This window comes from Actinia tenebrosa, unplaced genomic scaffold (genome assembly GCF_029948245.1).
Source record: "Actinia tenebrosa isolate PJP-AT-01 unplaced genomic scaffold, QUT_ActTen_1.0 PGA_scaffold16__25_contigs__length_10494907, whole genome shotgun sequence".
Classification (NCBI taxonomy): domain Eukaryota; kingdom Metazoa; phylum Cnidaria; class Anthozoa; order Actiniaria; family Actiniidae; genus Actinia; species Actinia tenebrosa.
In genome coordinates, this window is record NW_028292576.1 from 9,192,409 (window position 1) to 9,216,740 (window position 24,332).

General features: G+C 37.0%; 3 protein-coding genes across 3 annotated transcripts in view; 1 reads left to right on the forward strand and 2 right to left on the reverse strand.

Moving 5' to 3' along the window:
• The window catches only part of LOC116289437 (RYamide receptor-like), a 33,306-nt gene extending 18,031 nt beyond the window's left edge, over positions 1–15,275 (reverse strand). The window contains exons 1-2 of the mRNA XM_031696376.2: positions 15,209–15,275; positions 14,732–14,842 (exon numbers count right to left, since the gene is read on the reverse strand). The gene's annotated coding sequence lies outside the window, so the exon portion shown is untranslated. The remainder of the gene's footprint in view (positions 1–14,731; positions 14,843–15,208) is intronic.
• LOC116289441 (uncharacterized) lies at positions 1,185–15,891 on the forward strand. Its single transcript, XM_089031145.1, has 14 exons — positions 1,185–1,287; positions 2,293–2,384; positions 2,744–2,932; positions 3,303–3,416; positions 3,990–4,232; positions 4,796–5,050; positions 5,272–5,565; positions 6,128–6,391; positions 6,905–7,060; positions 7,361–7,569; positions 7,942–8,097; positions 8,566–8,732; positions 9,462–9,689; positions 15,212–15,891. The coding sequence occupies exons 2-14, from the start codon at positions 2,315–2,317 to the stop codon at positions 15,624–15,626; spliced, it is 2,760 nt and encodes a 919-aa protein (XP_088887271.1). The 5' UTR covers positions 1,185–1,287; positions 2,293–2,314; the 3' UTR covers positions 15,627–15,891.
• Positions 15,892–19,949: 4,058 nt separating this feature from the next.
• Positions 19,950–24,263, reverse strand: LOC116289439 (zinc finger protein aebp2). Its single transcript, XM_031696381.2, has 5 exons — positions 23,871–24,263; positions 22,956–23,410; positions 22,115–22,236; positions 21,472–21,542; positions 19,950–20,977 (listed from the first exon to the last, which is right to left on the reverse strand). Exons 1-5 carry the CDS (start codon positions 24,182–24,184, stop codon positions 20,830–20,832), a joined length of 1,110 nt encoding a protein of 369 aa, XP_031552241.2. The 5' UTR covers positions 24,185–24,263; the 3' UTR covers positions 19,950–20,829.
• Positions 24,264–24,332: the final 69 nt, after the last annotated feature.

The following is a 24,332-nucleotide window of genomic DNA, read 5'->3' on the forward strand; positions in this document are numbered from 1 at the left end:
TTCACTAAATAACTTCGAGAAAGTTTCATTAAACCCTAAATAGTTAAAAATGGACTACTTCAACAATAGGGCGGCAATCTTGGGTCGCAATATGGGGCGTCCAGGGGGCAAATAAAGCTTTGCTGCAGTAATGTCGTCGAGTGATATTAGCAGCTCACTACAAGAAAATTAAAAAAAAGTTAAATTAAGACGGCACATCGATCACCTTTACCCATAAAAGAAAAACACTAGAAACACACGAAACTCTATATCGGTTCCCGTCATTTTTGTTTTATTTTGCCCCCTGGCAAGATGGCTGTCGTATCGTTAAAGTAGTTGAACGTTCACGGCAAACGCGCGTGTTATAGCCGACTGCATTGCACTCGGCAGTCAGCGGTGTTGCGAAGAATGGGAAATAAGAGAGAAATCGCAACACCTCTTTCGCAACACCGCTGACTCAAGATCAACGCAGGTTACATGTTTTTGAAAACAAGATTTATACGGTTATCTTAGCAGTCACCAGCAGGGATAATTCATGAACAAGACAAAAAATAAAAACAATTGACATACCAGACAAACCTTTTAACAAAAACTATTGATACGTTTAGCTTAACTTTTTTAGATTTAAAGAAGCCTACATTTTTTTCCGATTTCATGCCGGGGAGTCTTACTACTTACTAAAAAGCTAGATATTGAGGCCTTGTTTAGACAAAGAACTATTGATTATACGGAACAAAAATAAAAGTATAGTAAATTCCTAAGATTAAATTCTTCTTAGTTTAAATGAAATTTATATAAAGTTTTTCCAGCAAAAAGCTGTGTAGAGAAGGATTTATCTAGTTTAGGACGAAAACGTTTTAAAATAAGTTTCAAAATAGGAAAAAAATCACACATTGATTTGATCAGGTAGATCGAGATATAAATCAAAACAACAAAAATAAAACAATAACGAATTAAAGAAATCCCTAATCTCTGTAAAATATAAAAAAGAGACATAAAACTTTAGAATTTAGAAAACCTTAGAAGTTTTTTCCCTTTCTTGTTGGGAAATAATGAGTCATTTAAGATATCTTTTTTGATTTCCCGCCATAAATAAAGGCTCAGGCGCGTCCGCTCTAGATTTTTTTTTGGCGGTAAAAATCGATACCCGTCGCTTTGCTTGTTCGTAACCGCGCTTTTTAGATCTGACGTCATTTTTCGGTTATGAAGAATTTAAAGGACAAGGAATAAAATGAAAATGGCGTTTATAAAAGGGTTTGTAAAAGAAAATGTGGAATATAATGGGATACTAGGAATCAAGGAATAGAGGTAAGAAATGAAAGAATTGAACAGAACGGAATAAATTGTTAAACACCTGTAAGCAAGGTGTATCAACTGCACGAAAAATGTCCATTATTTACGACCAAAAAGACATTCAAAATAACTTGAAAAAACATGTAATTTAACTTTATTTTCCTTTAAAATCTGTTACGACTTTAATTCTGAGTAAGAATATAAGATATTTTAAAGAAAAAACCTATTTTAGCTCTAATTCTTGTAATTCATTGATCAAATTTCACACAAAAAGTAAATGACACCGAACCAGTCTTGACAAGTGTTAGTGAATGGTGGCTCTTTTGTGTGGGAAATTTGCAATTAGCGGGTAAGACACGAAGAATGCTACAAACCTCAGATATTTTCGAAATAAAGCGTTAATTTTGTTTTTAATTTCAAAATCATATGTTTCGAGAAATATACCTTGCAAAAGATTTTCTTGTTAAAGTCAAAGATCAGTTTTGAGTGTAAGACAAAATGACTCTGATGTGAAAGTTCATTAAGACCTGATCAGTAGTTAACTGAAAATGGCGAAATTAATTTATCTAATCAAAAAATATCGACGTTTACTGAACTTAACTGAACACTTTAACCTGAAAACAAAATTGATTTTTTGAATTTACTAACATTTGGTCTTAATTCATCGTGTTTCCGAGCCAGTGGCTCTAGTCTCTTAATCAACTTTACAAATTCATATATATTTCTGAATGAACACAAATTTCCTACCTAAAATGTTGCTAATTCAACGTTGTTTTTTTTTAAAATCTCTATTGTTTAACTCAAGTATTATGAATCGTAATTATTTGTATAATAATTATGCACTGATAATGAAAGTATCGTTACTGAAGGTCTTCGAGACTAACATACAGGTAGCCCGACAGCGAAAAATGTTATATTCCAATTCACCACGAAATTCAGTAAATAACCCAGTGGAATATGTAAAACAATCAGTGCTTCGACACAAATAAAAACGATTTTTTCCCCGATTTTAATTTGTAGCTGAAGAAATCGAAAGCAAACTATGCAGCCAGGCCTGCTGTGGCTGCTGCTGCTATCCTTGGCTACAGGCGGGACCTGGGCCGGACTAACAGGTAAAGCAATAAAAATCAACCAAAATCTAATAAAATCTAATAAAATCTAATAAATACTTTAGTTCAAAAATAGCATATGTTTTCCTAAGTCTAGTGTATAAAAGGACTGCTGGCTCAATATTCTCACATGTACATAAAACCTGCATGAACCGGCATTTCAAGATGGCTGCCCAAGTTGCCATAGGAACCAACTCTGGGCTGATCAATCAGGGCACAACCAACTTACCCAAAGATCGAATTAGAATTTAAGTTTTGGGGTTTTTCGGATGTCGGAAAACCGGAAAACCGAAGAAAATTATGAAAATAGCAAACCATTGTATAATTTTTTTGTTAAAAATCTTTCAACGTTTGTTTTCCAGTTGACTATAATCAAGTTATATTTCTCGCCTTTGATCGCTATAGTGGCGATCGTGTCTTTGACGACGCTCCTCACCATAACAACGCCACACTGGTTAACGGCGCCCTTGTCACTAAGACAGAAGGCAGCTGTGGCAACTGTGCACAGTTGCTAGGGGGCAACATACAGTTTAATGGAGTCACCTTTCAAGGTAGGTATCCTTAGCAACCAAGTTTATAGTAACAACAGGCCTCAAAAACGTTTATCGTAAAACGTTTTTTAAAGTAGAACTCAATCCATTGCCGCTAGCTATTTATTCTTCTGCTTTTTAGCACTATTTTTGGGGCATGTAAGCACCATTTTGGGGGCATTTTTAGCGCAATTTTAGGGCATTTAGCATCATTTTTGGGGCATTTTAGCACCATTTTGAAGGCATTTTTGGCACCATTTTGGAAGCACTCAAAGCCCCACAAAAGTTTTTACCTTTCAAGCCAAGTTTTTTTTCTCGGTTTTTCCGACAAACATGTTCTTTTTTTATATATAATTTTTTGTTAAGATCAAAAGGAAATTTTCTATTGTAGGTATACCATTTGTAGCAATAACAATATTAATGGACATCAATCTGATGGACATATCCAAGGCAGTAACTCTCTTCGAAACGATTGGACAACCGCCCCGATCCAATCACGTTAAGCGTAAGTTTATATTTAATTTCAGTCCTTTTATTTTAGTTAATAATTTTAATGTAATTGTAATCTAATAATAAGAATTTATTATTTTCAGCAATTTCCTTTTCTTATTTCCAAGATAATACAGCAGTAGCAAAGCCTATTCCCTTACGCAGTTTTCAACATATGAGCCTATATTATTTTTAAGACGGAATCTCCTTTACAAATGTGTCCATCATGGGACGGATATAGTTTTAATTTGTACGCATTTAGTTAAAGATTTCTCTTCCTACAATTCAACAAATTATTTATTCTACTCGATTCTTTCTACCTACCATTACTCTTCCTCACATCCAAACAAAAACCCATTTCCACCATTACAGGGGCGGATCCACGAATTTGTCTAGGGAGGGGTGCAACGCACATAGTTAACCCAGAGAGGGGTGCACTCCTTAGAATCAAAGGGAAAAAACATAATTATGTATTGGTTAAATCTTTGAAGTAGGGGCACAAAGTCGAACCAGGGAGGGGTGCGCACCCCCTGCACCCCTCCCCTGGATCCGCCACCGCATTAACGTTCGTTCTTGCAATCTTTTACAGCGCAATATATCCTAGAAGTAGAAAATGGCCGCATCCGTTGGTTCCACAGGAACGAAAACGGCACCACAGTTTTTAGTATTATAACCGATTTACCCGTCTTATCACCGGGAAAGTGGAGCCATGTTGCCGTAGCGTACGACGGTTTACGAGGTTCATCACAAATCTACATCGATGGTAAACTTAATAAAGAAGAGGTAGCTGATCCTGGAGTCTTTTTATCAAGAGATTGGAGCAAATATGTCGGTAAGGCTATGATATATGGTATATATTGCATGTTTTACTCAATGCATGTTTTCAATACAAATATTTGTGGCTGACAGCACATGCCGGTCAAATATGGTGGTCAGTCTTTGACCAACCAACATTTGTAACAGATATTGAGTTTCAAAAACCATTTATTAGCTAATTGAAACCGAAGCAATTGGCCAAACAGAAACATTAACCCATCTCATCTGAAGTTCAAAACCGAAGGGTGCTGCGCATGTCCAATGAACCAAAATTCCAAAAAGAAGTCATTTACACTTTCGGTTGACGTCGCTGTCGTAAGTTTTGATTTAAACCGCTCCATTCGGTTAGAAATTCATTCGCTAATTGTAAGGAAAGAGCGGGAAACTTTAATTTTTGAAAAATGGTACACGCGTCTACCGGAAGAACCGAAAAGAGCGGGAAAAGGGATTACTTCGAACAGTAGACCTAGTTTTCTGTAATTTCCGATCAAAATGACACATACCATTTGTTTTCTAACCGGAATTGCTGGATTTTCCGTGTAAATGGTGAGCACCTTTTAATGTCATTTTTACCTACAGGTATCGGGGTACAAGAAGGAGACCCAGATCTACGTGGATACATCGACGAATTCTACATCTACAACAGATCATTGCTGGCCATGGAGATTGAGTCAGTTATTCAACAATGTAAAGGAGAGAGAGGAAGTCTTGTAATGCATGTTGGTTTTGAGAAAAGAAAATCCAATGTTTTCCTGGATGATTCTGGATTAAGTAATGACGTCACTCTTTCCAGGCCTCCCTCCGTACCAGGGACTACTCCTGATCCTATTCCATGTAAGTAATCATTAACCCTATTTATGGCTTTGGTTTTGTTAATATAGTAACCTAGTATAGTAGTAGTAGAAGAAGTACTAGTAGTAGCAGCAGCAGCAATTACAGGACATCAGCAGCAGCAGCAGCAGCAACAACAACAACAACAGTTGTTTTTTGTTTTTCTCTTGTTCCTATATTTTCCCTCAATTTTCGTCGTGGTTACATTTTCTTTACCCAAACAGTTATCAATGGTAGTTGTGGTGGTGGTGTCCAAATCACTGGTCCAACAAACGACCTCTCACTTGATGGCAAAACGTTCCGTAACAAGCCAGTCGATGCAGTAACCCTCGCAATGTGGATCAACGTTACAAGCATCGAAGGCATCCACTATCTATTCGTAACAATAGGAGGTCATTCCCAGCACATACATGATCAGTATAGATTTGTTATGGAAGGAGGTGTCGTAAAGTGGAAGCATCATAACGAATATGATACCAAAATCTTCGACGTGGTTACTGATCCCGTAGTGACTGCAAGTAAGTGCATGGTCGACTTTCTCGATGTCAATTACATCATCAATATTTAAGGTAATGATAAAAGGGTAAATTTTACACCGTGAAAAGATGGAAAAATGATGAAAATTTTTCATCTTTTCACGGTGTATAATTTACCCTTTTATCATTACTGTTTCATTAGAAACACCGACGCAGCTCACACTAGTTTTTAGCTAGTTATCTCCTCTCAATTTTTAAGGTCGATAACTCTATTCTGCAAGGATAGTTTGATAAAGGAGGTCCACCACAGGAAGCCCTTGTTTTCCCCAATCAGTACTCATTGTTAAGGTCCTAAAGCTAAGGCTACAGGAAGTTATAGAGAAGGAAAGCTCAGAATCCCGCGTACTAGACAATCTAGCCACGATTGCTTCTTCTTGCAGTGCCCTAGTATTTGCATACTTCTGTTGAGGAAAGCAACTCCTTCCAATGGCATCCAATTTAAACTTGAAAATTTAGTAAAGAGTTTGAATGTGGAAGGCACTCATGAGAGATAATTTTTACATTTGCAGCCTTACTTTTAACCATCCAATGATTTTCTTCCTAGATCAATGGGTTCATATAGTTGGCACCTACAACGCTCAAAGCAAGCAAGCCAAAGTCTACATCAATGGTAATCTCAACAAGCAAGGTACGGGAAGTGGTACCTTATCAGCAGATTGGGACAGTTATGCAGGATTTGGAAGACATCCTCAAGGAACGATGCAAGCGATAGATTTCGTGGATGAGATTTATATGTACAGTAAGGAGTTGTCTCCGTATGAGGTGAAGATGCTTTACGAGGCTTGCAACTTTGGAAACGCAAGAAAACGTAAGCCTTCTCCTCCTGCTCTTGTATTCGATAGTCCCCTCCATAGTTCCCTGCGCCATCTTGAAAGGTAGCCATGCCTTTGCATCGAGGTGAGACGAACGGTGAGCTCGTAATGCAATGATAGAGACCTTTTTAACACCTTGGACAATTATTCACGTCTCAATCATCGCAAGCTCACCGTTCGTCTCGCTTTGATGCAAAGGCACGGCTACCTTTCAAGAAAGGGTGAAAGGGTCTATTTTAAGAAGCTCTCTTACATCAAAATGCAACAGATTATGATAGTTAGGATCGAGCGAGCAATTATCAACTTTGATGGCTGGCTACTTCACCCGTAAAGCCTCCCATAGTTTTTTTTGCCATTTTTGCAAGGCGCCCGAGGCATGAAGACAATAAAACAATAGACAATGATAATGAATTTGGAGCTAAATAATACCCTGCAAATTGAAAACCCTAGCCAGAATACCATTTAAAAAATCCTTTTCACGTTTTTCATGTCTCCTTTCTTGCTTTCAGCTATGAGCTCCCAGTTTCTTTATTTTGGGTTTGACCGTGTATCAGGTCACACCGTCTACGATGACTCGGGCAGCGGTAACAACGGCCTTCTCAGTAGCTTAGCAACGGTTACCAAGACCAGTGGAACGTGTGGCAACGGTTTACGCTTAGAAGGAGGTAAGTTCTGTGGTCTTTGTTCGAAATCATCATCATCACACCATCATCATCATCACACCATCATCACCACCATTATCATCACCACCATTATTATCACCACAATCATCATCATCATCATCACCATCATCATCATCACCACCATCATCATCACCACCATCATCAATATAGAATGTAGAGGTAGTGCGTGTAGAGGGAACCTGACAGAAGAGCTTCGTACGGGGAGTAAAATATGGTTGTTGCAAAATATAATCTTACAACGTAGAGTTGGTTGTTGTAAACTAACTCTCTGGTTTTACTTAGGTAACATACTTCTAGCTGGGACTCAGATTTTACGAAAACCTCTCTTTGGTGTTACCTTTGCATTATGGGTAAAACTCGATACAAATCGTGGGGTTCAAACTATCTTCATGACAACCAACCCAGACAGCCTTGGCAACAAAAGAGAGCAATATTTATTCCAAATAATCAATGGTCAAGTCAAGTGGTTTCACAGTAACGAAAAATCAAAAGTAAGATATGATTTGAGTTTTAAATTCCATTTCCACCATTGGGCTAGTTACCATCATCATTGTCCTACCAACAGCGCTACCAACACCAAACTAACATCACTATCATCATGATTATCAACAAAGTAGCATCATTTGGGACACCACCGTCATGATCATCCATAGCAATCAAAAATCATCATCGTCGTCATCGTCATCACCATAATCATTTCATGTGCCTTCCATTATGTCTTTACATACAGTATTTAGTGTATTATCCATGACACCAGCCATATCATAGCTAGGTCCACGGCCATCATTCATCACTCATAATCATCATCATCATCATCATCATCATCATCATCATGTCAAATGTCTTCCATTACGTCTTCACAGACAGTGTTTAGCGTATTTACCCTGACACCAGTCGTACCAGCGGGCACGTGGACTCATATCGCTGGGACTTACAAAACTGTTGGAGGCAAATCTGAAATTTATGTCAACGGCGAGAAAAAGAAAGAGGAATGGACGGGCGCAGGAACCTTGTCACAGGTAATACTTTGAAATTTAAAAATACAGGGATGAAATTGTATTCACTGTTCATCTCAAGTTGCTAGTTCTGTTGTTGTTGTTTGGGTATGCTGAAACTTATGTTGTTTTTGTTTTTGTTTCTGCTACTTTCGCTTCCTCTTCCTCTTCTTCTTTCTCTTCTTCTTCTTCTACTTCTGCTGCTGTTTTTTGTTGTTGTCGTAATTGTTACTACTGCTGCAGCTGTTGTTATTGTTTGCTATTGCTGTTGTTCCTCCTCCTTTTATTTGTTTTAATTTTCCTACATTCTTTTATACGACGCCCAACGAGTAAACAAGTACGTACTATCAAAACTAGACCTACCAGTTTCCAGCAATAAGATAAGGTGGACCTTTGACTTGTATGCTCTCTGAGCTAGCCTGTGATGGACAGGTCAAATATAGCGCAATTACTAAAATGCACAGTAAAAAATTGAAGCCGTTTTTGTTGTAGGACTGGAATGGCCGTGTAAGCATTGGCAAGTTTTTCACAAGAACGAGTGATGATAAATGGATAGGAGACAGAGCTTTACGTGGAGTCATAGATGAGTTGTACATGTTTGATAGAGCATTATCACCAACAGAGATTAATCTACTCGGCCAGACGTGTAACTATAAAAGGTAAGTGTCACTGGATTTGATGGCATTGCAGGATGTCACAGTATCTTTTCTGGTACCTTTTAATAATTGGCTTGCTACCATTCATACATCTGTGGTGAGGGAGTCACTTGTCTCAAAACACCTTCAGTACATGACTCCATCAGGCATCTATTATCTTTTGTTTCATCAAGTCATCCCAAACAATTCGCTTGTATTCATACACCGATGTTGAAAGAGGCACTTAATCAAAACACCTTCAGTAAGATTCTATCAATCATCTAACATTCTTTGTTTTGTCAAGTCATCCCCTCAATTTGCTTGTATTCATACACCAATGTTGAAAGAGGTAATTGCCCAAAAGCACCTTCAGTACGACTTCATTAACCATCCAGCATCCTTTTTTTGTCAAGTCACCCACAAAAATGCGTTTATTCCCATTCATACACCGGTGCTGAGACATCTATATGAGAGTAAATTATTTTTTAAATCTAAAAACACTTTCAGTGTCGACTCATTTGACCTTCATTCTCCAGCAACAATATTTTATCGCGTTATACCCAACAATTTGCACCCATTCATACCCCTGGAGAAAGAGGCTTTCTAAACACTAAAATGTTGTTTTACCTAAAAACGCATTTTATCCACCTCCATCCTCTAGCATCGATATTTTGGCAGTTTTCAGCAAAGACTCTCTTCTCATTATCGCATATTATCATTGTTAATGCATGTTGTTATTATTATTTGTTTTAGAATTGTTCTGCACTTTGGCTTCGAAGTCTTTGATGGCCAATTAACGTATGATCAGTCAGGACTGGCCAATAATGGTAAAGTATTGAATGGTATCACAGCTGATGTTGGCAAGTGTGGAAAAGGGCTGAACCTAACTAGTGGAATGATCAAACTTGTTGGTGAAAAATTCAAAGAGAAACCTCAGAAGTCAATCACAATATCTGTGTGGGTTAGCCTTATTACAAATAGGTAGGTTTATAAATGATGGGATGGTAGGACGCATGTGATTTTATTATTCTTAAAGTTAATTAGCAGCAAAGATAATTTTGATTGTCTTCAGAAAAGGGTAAAGAAAGGAAAGGAAAGGAACGGAAAGGAAAGGAAAGGAAACGAAAGGAAACGAAAGGAAAGGAAACGAAAGGAAAGGAAACGAAAGGAAAGGAAACGAAAGGAAAGGAAAGGAAACGAAACGAAACGAAACGAAACGAAAGGAAACGAAACGAAAGGAAACGAAAGGAAAGGAAACGAAACGAAAGGAAACGAAAGGAAACGAAACGAAAGGAAAGGAAACGAAACGAAAGGAAAGGAAACGAAAGGAAAGGAAACGAAAGGAAACGAAAGGAAAGGAAACGAAACGAAACGAAAGGAAAGGAAACGAAACGAAAGGAAACGAAACGAAAGGAAAGGAAACGAAACGAAACGAAACGAAACGAAACGAAAGGAAAGGAAAGGAAAGGAAAGGAAACGAAAGGAAACGAAACGAAACGAAAGGAACGGAAAGGAAACGAAAGGAAACGAAACGAAACGAAACGAAACGAAAGGAAAGGAAAGGAAAGGAAAGGAAAGGAACGGAAAGGAAACGAAAGGAAAGGAAAGGTAACGAAAGGAAAGGAAACGAAAGGAAACGAAATGAAAGGAAAGGTAACGAAAGGAAAGGAAAGGAAATTAGGACAAAACGGTCTTCACAGCAAAGTAAAAGCAAAGATAGCAAAAGAATCTTTTTCTCTTATTCAATACCATTCTATTCCATTTTTGCCTTTTTTTTTTTCGTGAGTAAGGGCATCTACTCGTCCCAGTAGCCATGAATCCTTACTTACTTTATTAGCTTGACGCTATATTTAAATCAACTACGCTTATAGATTATAAGATTTAATATAACAAAGATTTGAACAACCAAAACGGATCCTTAAGAGCATTAGCAATGCTTCACATCACAAGTATTATTAGAGGAAGTAGAGAACAAGTAGAAGATTATTTGATTAACCTTGCGACATGGAGACGACTTGGACTACTAATATAACTAGTAATACGTGCGTATGTGAGTAAAGTAGGTCTATATCGTCTGCCCCCCCTCCCCCTCCTGTCCCTCCTCTCCGTAAAACATTTAATTCTATTTTTATCTGTGAGTTACCGTATTCTGGCCTTAACTTTGATCAGCCCAGAGGTTATTTCAGGGTTCGATCTGTGAGTTAGCCATGCTCTGACTTTGATCAGTTCAGAGGTTGTTTCAGGGTTCGATCTGTGAGTGAGCCATGCCTTTACTTAGATCAGCCCAGAGCTCGAAATATAAATACTCATACGCACATATAAATAAATATTAAACTATTATTATCCATCCATCCATCCTTTCATCCATCTATCTATCCGACCATCCATCTACTCATCCATTCGTCCATCCTCTATGATCGTGAATGGCTTCGCAATGAATTATTCATTCTTTCACAATTTAATCTCCTTTCATTCATTCATTCTTTCTTTCATTTGTTCACTCATCTATTTATTCAATGTCGCAAACCATTAAAAAAATCATCTTTATATTTATTCGAAGTAATAGGATAGAAAAACGTTAGTAAATTTAATATCAGAAATATTGGTGACGCCGCCAATCCTAACATTTTCTTTCTTAACTGTATTCTCTGCAACAACGATATCGGCAATACCCTGAATTATCCATCAATCTGCACTAATACAAAATAGCAGTCAAAGCTATATTTAAATCGTTTGGAGCTTGATACCTCTCTATACGTAGCCGAAACAGGAATTAAAGGATTAAGTTGTCTCAAGAGATCCAGATTTTGTCAAAAAGCAATGAATAATATATCCGGAAATTAAATAAACCTTATTCTATTCTTATATATTATGTTTTGTCTATGTGGGATTCAAATCCAATTAAAATTCTAATGCCGCAATTTCAGGAATAGTGAAAATGTATTTGATCGCAACAACAGAAATTCAATAAATTTATCGGTGATCGAGCCTCTGAAATGAAACAACCCTGAAACAACCTCTGGGCTAATCTAAGTCAGGGCATGGCTAACTCACAGATTGAACCCTGAAACAACCTCTGGGCTGATCTAAGTCAGGGTATGGCTAACTCACAGATCGAACCCTGAAACAACCTCTGGGCTAATCTAAGTCAGGGTATGGCTAACTCACAGATCGAACCCTGAAACAACCTCTGGGCTATTGCTATTTAGGAGTCTATTTTTGAGGAGGGAGGAAAAACCCCGAGACCCTGAGAAAAACTTTCAAAGCACAGGAAAGAACCAACAAAGAAAGCTACTCACATACGACGCCGCGTAGTACGGAAAGAAATTTGAAATCTTTAAGTTAAAACTTGAAAATAGATCATGAAATCCTTACCAAATTAAATAGCAAAGTTAAACTAGTAGTATTATTGTTGCTTTTTCAAGTGATAACATCCCAATTTTAACACAGTAATACACTTCAACCTCTTTATAAATTTAAGCTAAAAATATTATTGAAATACTTACAGTTTGGATAGAAAAGTTAGACGGGAAGAACTGTTTTCTTATCAGGAGAAAATATCCAGGACTAAAGAACAATTCCAAACAAGACCGACCGATTTCAAACGACGATCAGATATTTTTAACAGCAGGTTTGGTCCGTTCTTTTACTGGTGCAAAACCGTATAAAAAGATTTATTGAAGAGATGTAATGCGATTAACTTTTATTACTAGAAAACTAAGATCCGGCCTTATGTTATTGAAGTGTCGAACTTCATTGCATTCGATTGAATTATTCTGTCATAAAATCAAGAGGAATTAAGTCAGGATGTACAATATTTTTGCCGCTGTAAAGTGACTAATAAAAATTTATAATACTCGAGGGAGATTTGCGCAAGAACTCCTCTTTAGATCCAAGAAGACTTAGTGGTATGACTGCACTCGCCTCTTACCTGTGAGGTCTCGGGTCCGATCCCTAGACACGGTATTACGTGCGCGAAATTTGCTAGGTCTCTCCCTTGTTTCGACGGTTTTACCCGACGTTCTCCGGTTTCCTTCCCTCCGCAAAGCTCAACACGCTATAAATTCTAATTCTATCTGTAAGTTAGCCGTGCCATATGTCACGCGCGTGCACCCACGAGGTAGCAATTTTTTTTTTTTTAATACGCTTTTCACTATTCAAAAGTATTGTTATCAAAGGTTTTTCAAGAAGTTCCTGCAAAACCTTCGAATCTTCAAAATGTTTTCTTCCGAAAATAATTAAAAGATTAGCCGGAGCTAGCTCTAGGCTTTTAACAGAGGAAAGCGTCATTGTATATTATCATTTAAGTACCCTGTTATCTGAAGTCATCCAAGTTTTCTCAGCCAATCTAATCATAAATCTTTCAGGAGGATTAAGGTGTATGCAAGTAGACTAGCTTTGTAAGCTTATTTCAAAAGGGAGTTCCGGCGTGCGAATAAAAACTGACAAGCTAATTATAATAGACAGTACGTTTCTTGATTTCGCGACGAATATGTATGCAAGGACATTAATAGTCTACGAATGAGTGCGAAAGTTACCGGCTTTACTGACTTACAGAAACCACATGGTATGACATGCCATAACATTGATATGGCTTCCCATGAGATGGTTTTTCTTCGAGTGAGAAGCGCGTACGGTACTGACTTAGAGCACATACACAATACCTTATGAAGAAACACTAAAATGAACTTCCTATAAGAATGATTTTCGCTGTACGCACACGGTATGACATGCATGGCACAACATTGATATGGCTTCCCAGGAGATGGTTTTCGTTCGAGTGAGAAGCGCGTACGGTATTGACTTAGAGCACATACACGGTACCTTATGACGAAACACTGAAATGACCTTCCCATAAAAATGATTTTCGCTGCACGCATACGGTACGACATGCCATAACATAAATATATGACTTCCCATGAGATGGTTATTCGTGATTGGGAAGCGCACGGCAACGACTTACAGCACCCACGCGGTACCTTATGCAGTAACACTGAAATGGCTTCCCATAAGAATGTCTTTCGCTGCACGCACACGGTACGGCATGCCGTAACATCGAAATGGGTTCCCATGAAAATGTTTACAGCAAACGTACAGCACGTACACGGTACGGTATGGACTTATACTGAAACGGCTTCTCATCGCTTCGAATTCTCAATGTTTTTAAAGCACTTAGATACGGCTACGGTACGACTACTTGCTTGCGTATTGTTTCCTTCTCATACAAAAACCGCTCTACTTTGTTTGAACTCGTCATAGGTAAATGTTCAAATAACTATTAGTATTGAGAGTCGGCTACGAGGGTAGTTTTGAGCAAATACCTAGGCAATACCAATCAAGAATATTAACGACAACTGAAGGACAACTAAATTCTTCTTCATAATAACGTTAATAATTTTTCGTGTTTATTCTAAAAAGAAGCCAGCTTTAAATTAACTCATTTTTAAGTTCAAACCTCAGCGTACTTCTCTACTTGATGCGCAAAGCAGTTCCCGAGTCATACCATGATCATAGCGTTAAAAAAATACATCCTAGAGTTTCACATCCAAGATAATAAGGCATACAACTGTTTAAAATATTTTTAATGGCTTTAACTAATAGCTGTAGCGCAAAACCTAAAGTGTTGCATTTTGTCCAAATATAAAAAAACTTGCAAAAAAAGTTTAGCAAAACCTAAACAAAAGTAAAAAACTTTTGAAAAAGTAAAACCTTTAGCAAAACCTTTAGTGCTGCATTTTTTCCAACTAAAGGAGAACTATTAATTTCATTTTAGCATAAGGGTTTTTAATCTACAATAGTTTCATGATAAGAGGCTCTAAACCTTTTTCTTTTAATAATCGAAGGAGAAAGGTTATCGTTAGTTCTTCATCAATCAAGAATATTTTAGGAAACTAGTTTCGTCTTTACTGCAGACCTTCTCATTCCTTAAAGATATATTTCAATAAATTTATGGTTTTAAATCAGTGCATAAAACAAAAAACACTCGAACTAAAAGCTCAAAAATATTCGTTTGAATTACTTACCAAAACCTGGACTTCTCTCTCTAGACGATACTCAGAGTACTGCGTTTTTAACCAAGGCTGGCTTGCGCATTAAAGCTCCACAAATAAGCAGTTCCAAAATAATAATTTTACCTAAAAGTTTTAGATGACATCACTATGTTAAAGGAGCTATTATTTTGTCTACAAAAATCTGGATAGAATTATTCAACTCTGGATTTTCAAGATGGCTGCGCGATTTTGGTGGCAGAAGTCTTATTGACTGCACACTCTCACGATGGCGAATCTGTGTAACCGGCTTTCATGCGCGCAGCCTCTTAAGACCTTATTGTCATGTGTTGCGCGCGCTTTCCGTTTCGTGAGAAACCTTATATAAACATTTACTTACAAAGAAATATATATAATCTATATGTATATATTATGGGTATCAATTATATTGCAAGTCTGGAGTTCTAAGATTAAAGTAAGAATATCAATAATGTTTTCTTATTACTTACTTACCAGGGGCTATCACGAGATTTTCAACACCATTGGAAGTAGATCTGAGCACAAGCATGACCAATATAACTTTGCGGTCGACACAGGAAAAGTCATCTGGTACCACCATCAAGAACAGGACAAACAGGTTTTCAATCTCGTGACATTACCGGTTATACCAGCTCGGATATGGACGCATATAGTAGTGACGTATGACTCTGCAGAAATGATGGCCAAGGTTTATATCAATGGTAATCTGAAAAAGAGAAAATCTGCATCAGGAGACTTATCTCAAGACTGGGGACATTTTGCGGGTATTGGATACCATTTTTACGAGAAAACATACCTTAGGGGAATTATAGACGAGTTTATGATGTATAATTACGCTTTAAAGGAAGAGGAAATTCGATTTTTAGCTCAGGGGAACTGTGGTAGACGCTAGACACATTTATCTTAAAATCTCAATGCTTTTTACTTTTTATTTGGTCAAAACTATACTCATGGAAAACGATTTTCACAAGAGTCTATCTTGTCAAGTGTCATACCGCACCGTATGTTTATCAAGCCTTTCAGGATTTATGGGTTATCTTCTTATAACGTAATGGAATTTAACATGTTAAGAAAGTTGTTGAGTTTACTCGGGTGATAACTTATTGCGCATGCGCGCATCTGGCGTTATTTTTATATTAAATCGAGAAAGATCTTGATCTGTATGTATAATATTAATTGAATTGCCTCCCTTTTATCATATTGGTAATTTTATTACGAAATAAAAATGCATATATTATCTGGTTACTGGTGTAGAATTCATAGCAAAAGCCGACGGCGCTTTATCTCATTGGTTATATTTGTAACCGGTCGTGAGTGGAAGCCGGCAAATGCTATTGTAATCGGTCGATAAACTCCTAGGGGTCAGATTTGCTCTGGCTAGAGGTTATTTAAGGGTTTGAGAAAATTGATGTTTGATGTTGAAAGGATTTATAAATTGGTCATGGCTGGTCGATCAGTGAACTGGATTTAAGAACGAGAGAGCAGCTAAACTTCTCCCCTACCCCTCCCCTACCCTCAGACATGGAATAAAATAACATTTCTCTCGTGTTTTTCATTTACTTTACCGCGTATCAAAAAGAATGAATAAAATGGAAGCATGAGTCTTTTAGATGATCTTACTCTTCCCCTATTTTACCCTCACCTAGCCTCCCCTCCCCTCCCCGTCCTATTTCATCGGTTCATGGGCGCTGCCACCTTATACAACGTTGCAATAATTTTAAATTCTTGAAACGTGTGTTACAGTTATGTTAAGCACTAAAAAGTGCGTTGCTTCATTTGTTGTAGTTGCACGAAATTGGTAAGGCAATCGTTGGCAAAAGTAAACTCATTCAGTCTACCTTTTTACAACGATTGCAGCAAACCTACTACAGAACTGCAACAAAGATTTCGGTACTTTGATATTTTACTTCAAGTCACCCTTTACCTCTCAACTCTCCAAATAAAATTCCAAAGAACATTACCCTAGGGTAACAGTATCGAATATAATAAGCGCTCATGCAATCTCAGTTTCCGTGCCGCTTCAACATTATCTCTTTGATAGCACATTCGATCATAAACTTTATTTAAAAAGCGTTGGCGTTTTTTCAGCTCGGTTATCTAATTTCTGATAAAAAAGACATTCATTGCTGCGAGCTACCAATCTTGAGCTTCCTGTGTAAGCTACGGCAAGAACAAATCTCGATTTTTTGTGTGCGTGTGGGTGAGAGGGGGGAGGGGGGAGGGGAGGTGTTCCCAGAAATAGTCCAAACACTTATTCCTAGCAGGAGCACGTACGTCAGATCCTCTTTTAAAATAGACATTTGGTTGCACTAATATGTTCATATTTTTTTTATACATGAAAAAGAGAAAGACTGAGCTGAGAAGCCTCAGTCTAAGATAGGACAATTTGCCCACAAAAGCGCCGTCAAAAATCGAGATCTTAAAGCCCATACCATTCACGGGGCATAGAAGATATGAAAATACACAAAATACATGAAACGCTTACAAAATTGCTTACGGACAAATCATTTGAAATAAATATATACAGAAAAAACTTAGTATTAGTAACAATTTCCGCTGTTTCGGTTCCTGACGTTTCGAAATCTGTCTTTTCGAAACTGCAAGATTTTCTTTGAAGATGTGTATGATGGCTTAAGGGTTAGGAAACGGCAAAGGACAAAAAGTCAGGTAGACGCAACATTCGATCCCTTGTGTCTTTGAGTGTTGAAAAGACATCCGATGTTTGTTACAGTTAGCTTTTGTGTATTCTTAGGTGTGCACGCGATCATAGCATATAAAAAATGGCGTTGTCAAATGCGTTTTCGTTATTCGTAATTATGAAGTATCAGTACTTTATTCCTACAAGCTGGATACTGTTCGACGCAAGATGGAATAGATCTTTTTCTCACAGCTAACTGCCCACACAAACTCGTCGAACCACGAAAGTAAACGATATGATTCTGAGGCATTACGATGCCAAAATATTATTTTTGATTGAAACTTAAAATTAGAGGCAGAGAAGGCTTTATTAACGTGATAGCTCGGTTCTAGGAACAAGTTGGCGCAAATCCAGGAATCACGCAGAAAATGTACGATCACGCAATAAATGAATAACGTTCGTACAAATGCGCAAATCAAGTTGAATGCACAACTTAGATGTAGCTCACGATTGTGCAAAATTTACGAGGGTGCATATGGGGGTGGGGAGGAGGGATACTCCCTCCACAAAATCAAACGCGATAATTTCAATAGCGCAGCGCACTGATTCTAAAAATAGCTTAAAGATTCGGACAAACATTGCATTCTGTTTAACCGCTACGAGGATTATACGAACCGATTTTATTATTTTTACTTAAAGTTACAATAATAACCCATGTAAACTAAGATCAACTGCAATCGGCTGTGAAAATTATCTGCTGAAAGTAAACTTGTAAGTTTGTTTGTCCGAATTTCGCCTTTGTCTTCGTTTTTATGACGTCACGGTTGCGCTGCGCTATTCGATCTGTGATTTAGCCGTGCCCTGACTCTGATCAGAGCATAGGTTGTTTCATGTTCATTGATAAAAATGATATTTTAAGGATTTCTAATGCATCTAGTCAGTCATGGTGTTTATGAAAACTTTGGAAATGTCCCCATTGTTTTCATTTGTGAATTTGGACAAAATGTTGCGAGTTAATTAGAGACTAGATATTTTATTATTGTAAATGGAAAATAATGAGACATATTTTAAACTTTAGTCTAATGCTTTGATAATTGTTTTGGAGACTTATGGAGTTATGCATTGTAAATGGAAAATAATTTGATAACTTGAGACAGTTTAAATTTTAGTCCAATGCTTTGATAGAGTGCACGCACTAAAACCGTGAACATTAAATAGTACTAAATAGCACAATTTCATACAGAATCCTTTGTTTTCTATTGTTTAATTATCAATATTTAGTGCTAAAAATTAGTATTTGTTTCACGGATTTAGTGTGAGCACTCTATTCGTTTAAGAAGCTAGAGTTCTGCATTGTAAATGGAAACAATTTGAGACATTTTAAACTTTAGTCTAATGCTAATATATTTGTTTTATTGGTATTAAAATTCGGGATAACATTAAATTAGTGAGATTTAAATACTGCACCATTATAGAGAACTTACAATATTTTAGTTAACTAGACATTCGTATATTTACAGTACAATTGGCACAGTTTTTCAAAGGTACAAATGTGACCTCAATTAGTTTTCTATTTCTATATTACACATAAAGTATGTTTTACCCTCCCCTCCCAAGCCAATCTTTGTTTTCCTGACTGGATCCCCCTGATATAGTAAACAGTTTTTCAAAGGTACAAATGTGACCTCAATTAGTTTTCTCTTTCTGCATTGCACATAAAGTATTATTTACCCTCCCCTCCCAAGCCAATCTTTGTTTTCTTGACTGGATCCCCCTGATATAGTAAATAGTTTTTCAAAGGTACAAATGTGACCTCAATTAGTTTTCTCTTTCTACATTGCACATAAAGTATTATTTACCCTTCCCCCCCAAGCCAATCTTTGTTTTCCTGACTGGATCCCCCTGATATAGTAAACAGTTTTCAAAGGTACAAATGTGACCTCAATTAGTTTTCTCTTTCTATATTACACATAAATTATGTTTTACCCTCCCCTCCCATGACAATCTTTGCTTTCTTGACTGCTTCCCCCTGATATAGTAGAAAACACTGGAAATGAATTCTATACACATGGACACAATATTTACATACAGCGACATGAAAGTATCCTGTTATGATGCAAATGCCCCCTCCCCCACCCCTCCCACTGTCTTACGGGACCAAAGAGAAACCATCTTGGAAATATATCTACTAAGACAGTCCCACAATGCACTGAAATTGCCAACTCAACCCAATCTTTTCCTCAACCTTGGAATTGCTAATATCAGCACCAGGGCCACGTTGTTCAAAGCTGGATTAACTCTATAGGTCTTATTAAGAGTTAACCCAGGATTAGCACTAATCGGGCTTTGAACAACTGGTCCCAGAGTATGATTAACTTGCAGCTAAATCCTAACAATCGGTGGCTGCCCAGGAATGACAGGACCTACTATTGGCCCAACAGGAGGATTGCCAAACCCTACCCCCCCCCCCCCCCCCCATTTAACATTATGAGAGCTATTGGTGACTATAAATAGTTTCAAGAGAATCAGTAATAAACGAACAGCCCCTTTAACCCACCCCTCTAACCCACCCCTCTAAACAAGTTCCATACTCTTAGCTACAGATTTAATAGGTGATTGGGTGAATAAATAGATCTGAAAATATTATATTACAAAAGATAGAAGTATGGAGATGGGCAGACAGACAGTTTTTAACAAAAGGATAAAGTGCTTTGATTTAAATATAATTCATATTATAGATATCAGAATTTATCATGATTTAAGTAAGATGAAAATGCCATGGTTAAAGAGACATTGGGTAACAAGATCAACCATGGTTAAGTTAGATACAAAACAAGCTGATGCACTGTAGTAGTGAATATGTCAAGGTAACATAGATATGATAGATATTTAGCTGGACCAGATAACATGGTCAAAGGGGGGGCCAGTCAATGTGCAAGTCCAAGTTCAGGTAAAAGTGCAGTGGTAACACATACCATGATCAGATGATGTAAAGCTATGAGTAAGTCCAGGTACCATGGTCAAGGTAGGACAGGTAACTATAAGGACCAGGTACCATGGTGTTGTGATGACAGACAATGAGGAGTCCAGGTACCATGCTCAAAGTAGGACAGGTAACTATAAGGTCCAGATATCATGGTGTTGTGATGACAGACAATGAGTAAGTCCAGGTACCATGGTCAAAGTAGGACAAGTAACTATGAGGACCAGATATCATTGTGTTGGGATGACAGACAATGATTAAGTCCAGGTACCATGTTCAAAGTAGGACAGGTAACTATAAGGACCAGGTATCATTGTGTTGTGATGACATACAATGAGGACTCCAGGTACCATGGATGCAAAGTATGACAGACAATAAGTCTAGACACTATAGTCAAAGCAGGACAGGTAGCTATAACCAAATACCATGGCAATAGGATGACAGGTAGTATAGCAGTAAATAGGCAGCAACTAATCATTTTCTTGGGTGTTTCCTGTAAGACATTCTTCTGTAAAATGCAGGATCTAAATCAGCAACAACATCATTAGGAAGTGAAGATATATTAATTGTCCTTGATTTATGTTTCTCATAATCTTCTAATGGGATCCATTCATCTGGTATTCTGCATACAAATACATAAAAATATTATAAATACAAACACTTTTTGTATGGGTACATTGTGAGCAGTTGCAACACTATTGCAGTTAGTATCATTTGGAATCAAGGGTAATGTAGCAGTAGTGTACTAACCTCTGGGGTCTGAGGTTCGATTTCCAGAATCAGCTTTCACACGTGAGTAGAGTTAATCGTTACAATTCGGAATTGCCAGGGGATGAGTTCAAATCCCGCTCAAAACTCAGATTTTTTTTTGAGTCTTTCAATGTGCAGCTGCATAAGTTGCTTCATATGCTGTGAGGATCAGCTCAATCTGATATGTTACAATTCTCTTGTTTTTTTGTTTTTTTTGCAGGTTCTCATGTTTTCCTATCGCACCTCTGATAAAACCTGATACACTATATCCTAATTGGATCTGAGTAAGCTGTGCCCTGACTTAGTACAGCCCAGATGTTTTTTTCAATATTGTTTTGATTTTGTGTGTTTCTTTTTAGTACTTACAGTTCATCTGGTGACCAGCGTAACAAAATATCTGTTTCACCACTCTTCTCATTTATCCTTTTCCCAAAAATCTAACGAGTAAAACAGTCAAATTAATAAAGTTAAGGAAAATGTTTATTAAAACTAGAGCTATTTATGAGGTGTCAAGTGTTGAATGATTGCCCAAAAATGGACCCTTTCTGAATCTGCTCGAGTGGCCATGAAACAATGTCTCAAAAGTGAAGTTTGCCACCTATGCAGCTGCTATCAGTGTTGTCATGCAAAATACACTCCCCTAAGTAGGTACTTGACAACACTAATAGTGGTTGCATAGGAGACTAGAGCAGATGCAATTAAACCGTGAAATAAAAACAAACTAAATACTAACTAATAACTATTTAGTGACTAATAGTTGCTATCACTCAACCAGAACATTTATTAAAGAAAATATGTCTTTGTATGATGAATGTTCTGGTTGAGTAATAGCAACTATTAGTCACTAAATAGATACTATTAGTTAGTATTTATTTTGATTTTATTTCACGGTTTAATTGCATTGCTCTAAAGTTGGTCTTGATGTATTCATACATATTTACAGCTATATTTTAAGTCCAATTTCCACTTGGAGTCATTGTTTTATGGTCACTCAAGCTATGTGACATACTTTACTATGTAGTATTATCTTGGTTCCATCAATTCCTATTTCATAACATGACAGAGGCATCATATTAGGGAGTTTCTTTTTAATGCTTTGTACAGTCTGAGGATCTACAAAGTCTTCCTTCACTAAGGAGAAGAAAAAACACACATGTCAGATTAATAACACTGAATACAATAAGAGGAACTGAATCATATGGATGCAGGGCTAACAATGATTTATACTCAATGGCAAGACATGATAACTTGTCCCATTGCATTAATCAACATGTGACCAATCAGTGTGACCACTCAAGAGAACAGCGTAAGAAGCATTTGACTGGACAAGTTCCAATTTTGGCCAGACATTTTCCAGCTGTTTTAATTATAATTACACTCAACAAAATTACTTGATTTTGATTGAACATGAGGAGTACATTCAAATCCCAAATTGTACTCTGAAGACTCCTAATTAAGTTTATATTGCAACATAAACAAAAAATCGCACAATCTTCTCATACAATTTGGAATTCATAGATACTCATGATGTTTCAAAATGTTCTCTCCTAAAGGCTTATCCAATTTTGAAAACTTTCAAAACATCAGTCGTACCTATAAATTTCAAATATACTTGAGATCATGTGATTTCTGATACAAATTTCACAATCTTTTTTTGGTAACTTATTGCAATACTGAGCTATTCATTAGCCATTTGTTCAAAATGTTTTTGCAGCTGTATGGCAACATATAGTACCATTGGCCAAGAAAGAGTTGACAGGTAAATGCTGATGTCACTGCTTGAATCATATGGCTGGAAACAAAGTTAGCATAACATAATCAAAACAGTTATGAAATATTATTATCCAAACCTTCTGAGGGAGGAAGTCTCTTCCTTATGACTCTCATTTTCCTCTTTTTTAAATTCTTTTTAGGAGTTTCTTTTTGTTCACCTCGTTGCCTTTTGGGAGCTTTAGGCTCATTAAAATGTCCTGCAACATGCCGTGAGAGTCCTTCGCACGATGAAAACGACATAGTACATCCATCAATCATACACTTAAATGGCTTGTCGCCTGTATGTCCATTCATGTGTTTTGAAAGCCATGAATGAGAACAGCTTGGTTTATTGAATACTTTACATCCTTGCCAGAGACAGACAAAGACGTCTTGAACAACCATTGGTTCAACATGATTTTGATGTACATGTTGTGAAAGTTCAGAATGTGAGATTACATTGGTGTTACAGCCTTGCCATTTGCAAAGACTTTTAGCTCTGTCTGTTTCTTTTTGATTACTTGTGTTTTCATCTGTTTTATCAGTTTTTGATCTGAGTGAACGAAAAAGATAGTCTTGTGAAAATGCTACATCATTATGATACATCATAATGGCTTTATTCATATCCATCTTAGATTAAGAAATACAAAGGATTCGTATGATAAGATGAAAAAAGAAAATATGAAAATGTATAATGGAATATATATCAACACAACACATTCCTTTTCTCCTCTCCTCCCCTTCGGATCCCGAGACAGACTTAAACACTTCAAAAAATCTCAAGTAATCCCATCCACATAGTTTACTTCCATTTTTTTTCCATCAATATCCCAATTCAAAGGAGAATTCATTCATTATATACAGGATCAAAAATCAAATCTATTGAATCGCGTGTTTGTATATATCTTAATTCATTTAGCGCCCCTTTAAAGGTAAGCTACAGCCAAATGCAAAATTAAACTTCAACTTTAATTTCTAGAAATGATGAATAAGACTTTAAAAAACTTACTCACCCATTGCTATTCTCAGAAACCTCCAAGACATCGGAGCTCTGAGATACCTTCTTTTTTTCAATAAAAGATCTTAAAAAGCCGGTTTTTATCGATACATTTTCTACAGCAGAAGCATTTTGACTTTCCTCAGAGGTATATTCGTTTCCAATCGCATTTTCGGTATTTAAATCTTGCTTTTCTGAATCGTTACTTGGTTCTGATACGCTATCATTATTCTCTGTCTTAGATTCATCATTTTGTTTTTCTAAATTGTCCGTAATCTCTTGTTTTTCTTCTGTTATTTCGGCTGTTTTTTCAGAGCTTTCATCCGCCATCTTGTGGTCTTGTTTTCCACATGCTGTTGTGTCACGTGATACGCGTCTGTCCAATAGGTAACAAAGGGACTTTTCTCCTCCCCTCCCCCGCCAAAAAAAGAGTTCTATAACTCTTTCTTATTTTACTAATTTCGGGGAAAATTATTCT

Excerpts from the sequence above, each read along its gene's own strand:
- LOC116289441 (XM_089031145.1), top strand. The coding sequence starts at position 2,315 with ATGCAGCCAGGCCTGCTGTGGCTGCTGCTGCTATCCTTGGCTACAGGC. Across the intron at positions 3,417-3,989 it reads CCGATCCAATCACGTTAAGC|CGCAATATATCCTAGAAGTA; the intron begins GTAAGTTTATAT and ends AATCTTTTACAG. Across the intron at positions 6,392-6,904 it reads CTTTGGAAACGCAAGAAAAC|CTATGAGCTCCCAGTTTCTT; the intron begins GTAAGCCTTCTC and ends TCTTGCTTTCAG.
- LOC116289439 (XM_031696381.2), bottom strand. The coding sequence starts at position 24,184 with ATGGCGGATGAAAGCTCTGAAAAAACAGCCGAAATAACAGAAGAAAAA. Across the intron at positions 22,237-22,955 it reads GAGACTTCCTCCCTCAGAAG|TGAAGGAAGACTTTGTAGAT; the intron begins GTTTGGATAATA and ends TCTTCTCCTTAG. Across the intron at positions 20,978-21,471 it reads CGCTGGTCACCAGATGAACT|AATACCAGATGAATGGATCC; the intron begins GTAAGTACTAAA and ends ATTTGTATGCAG.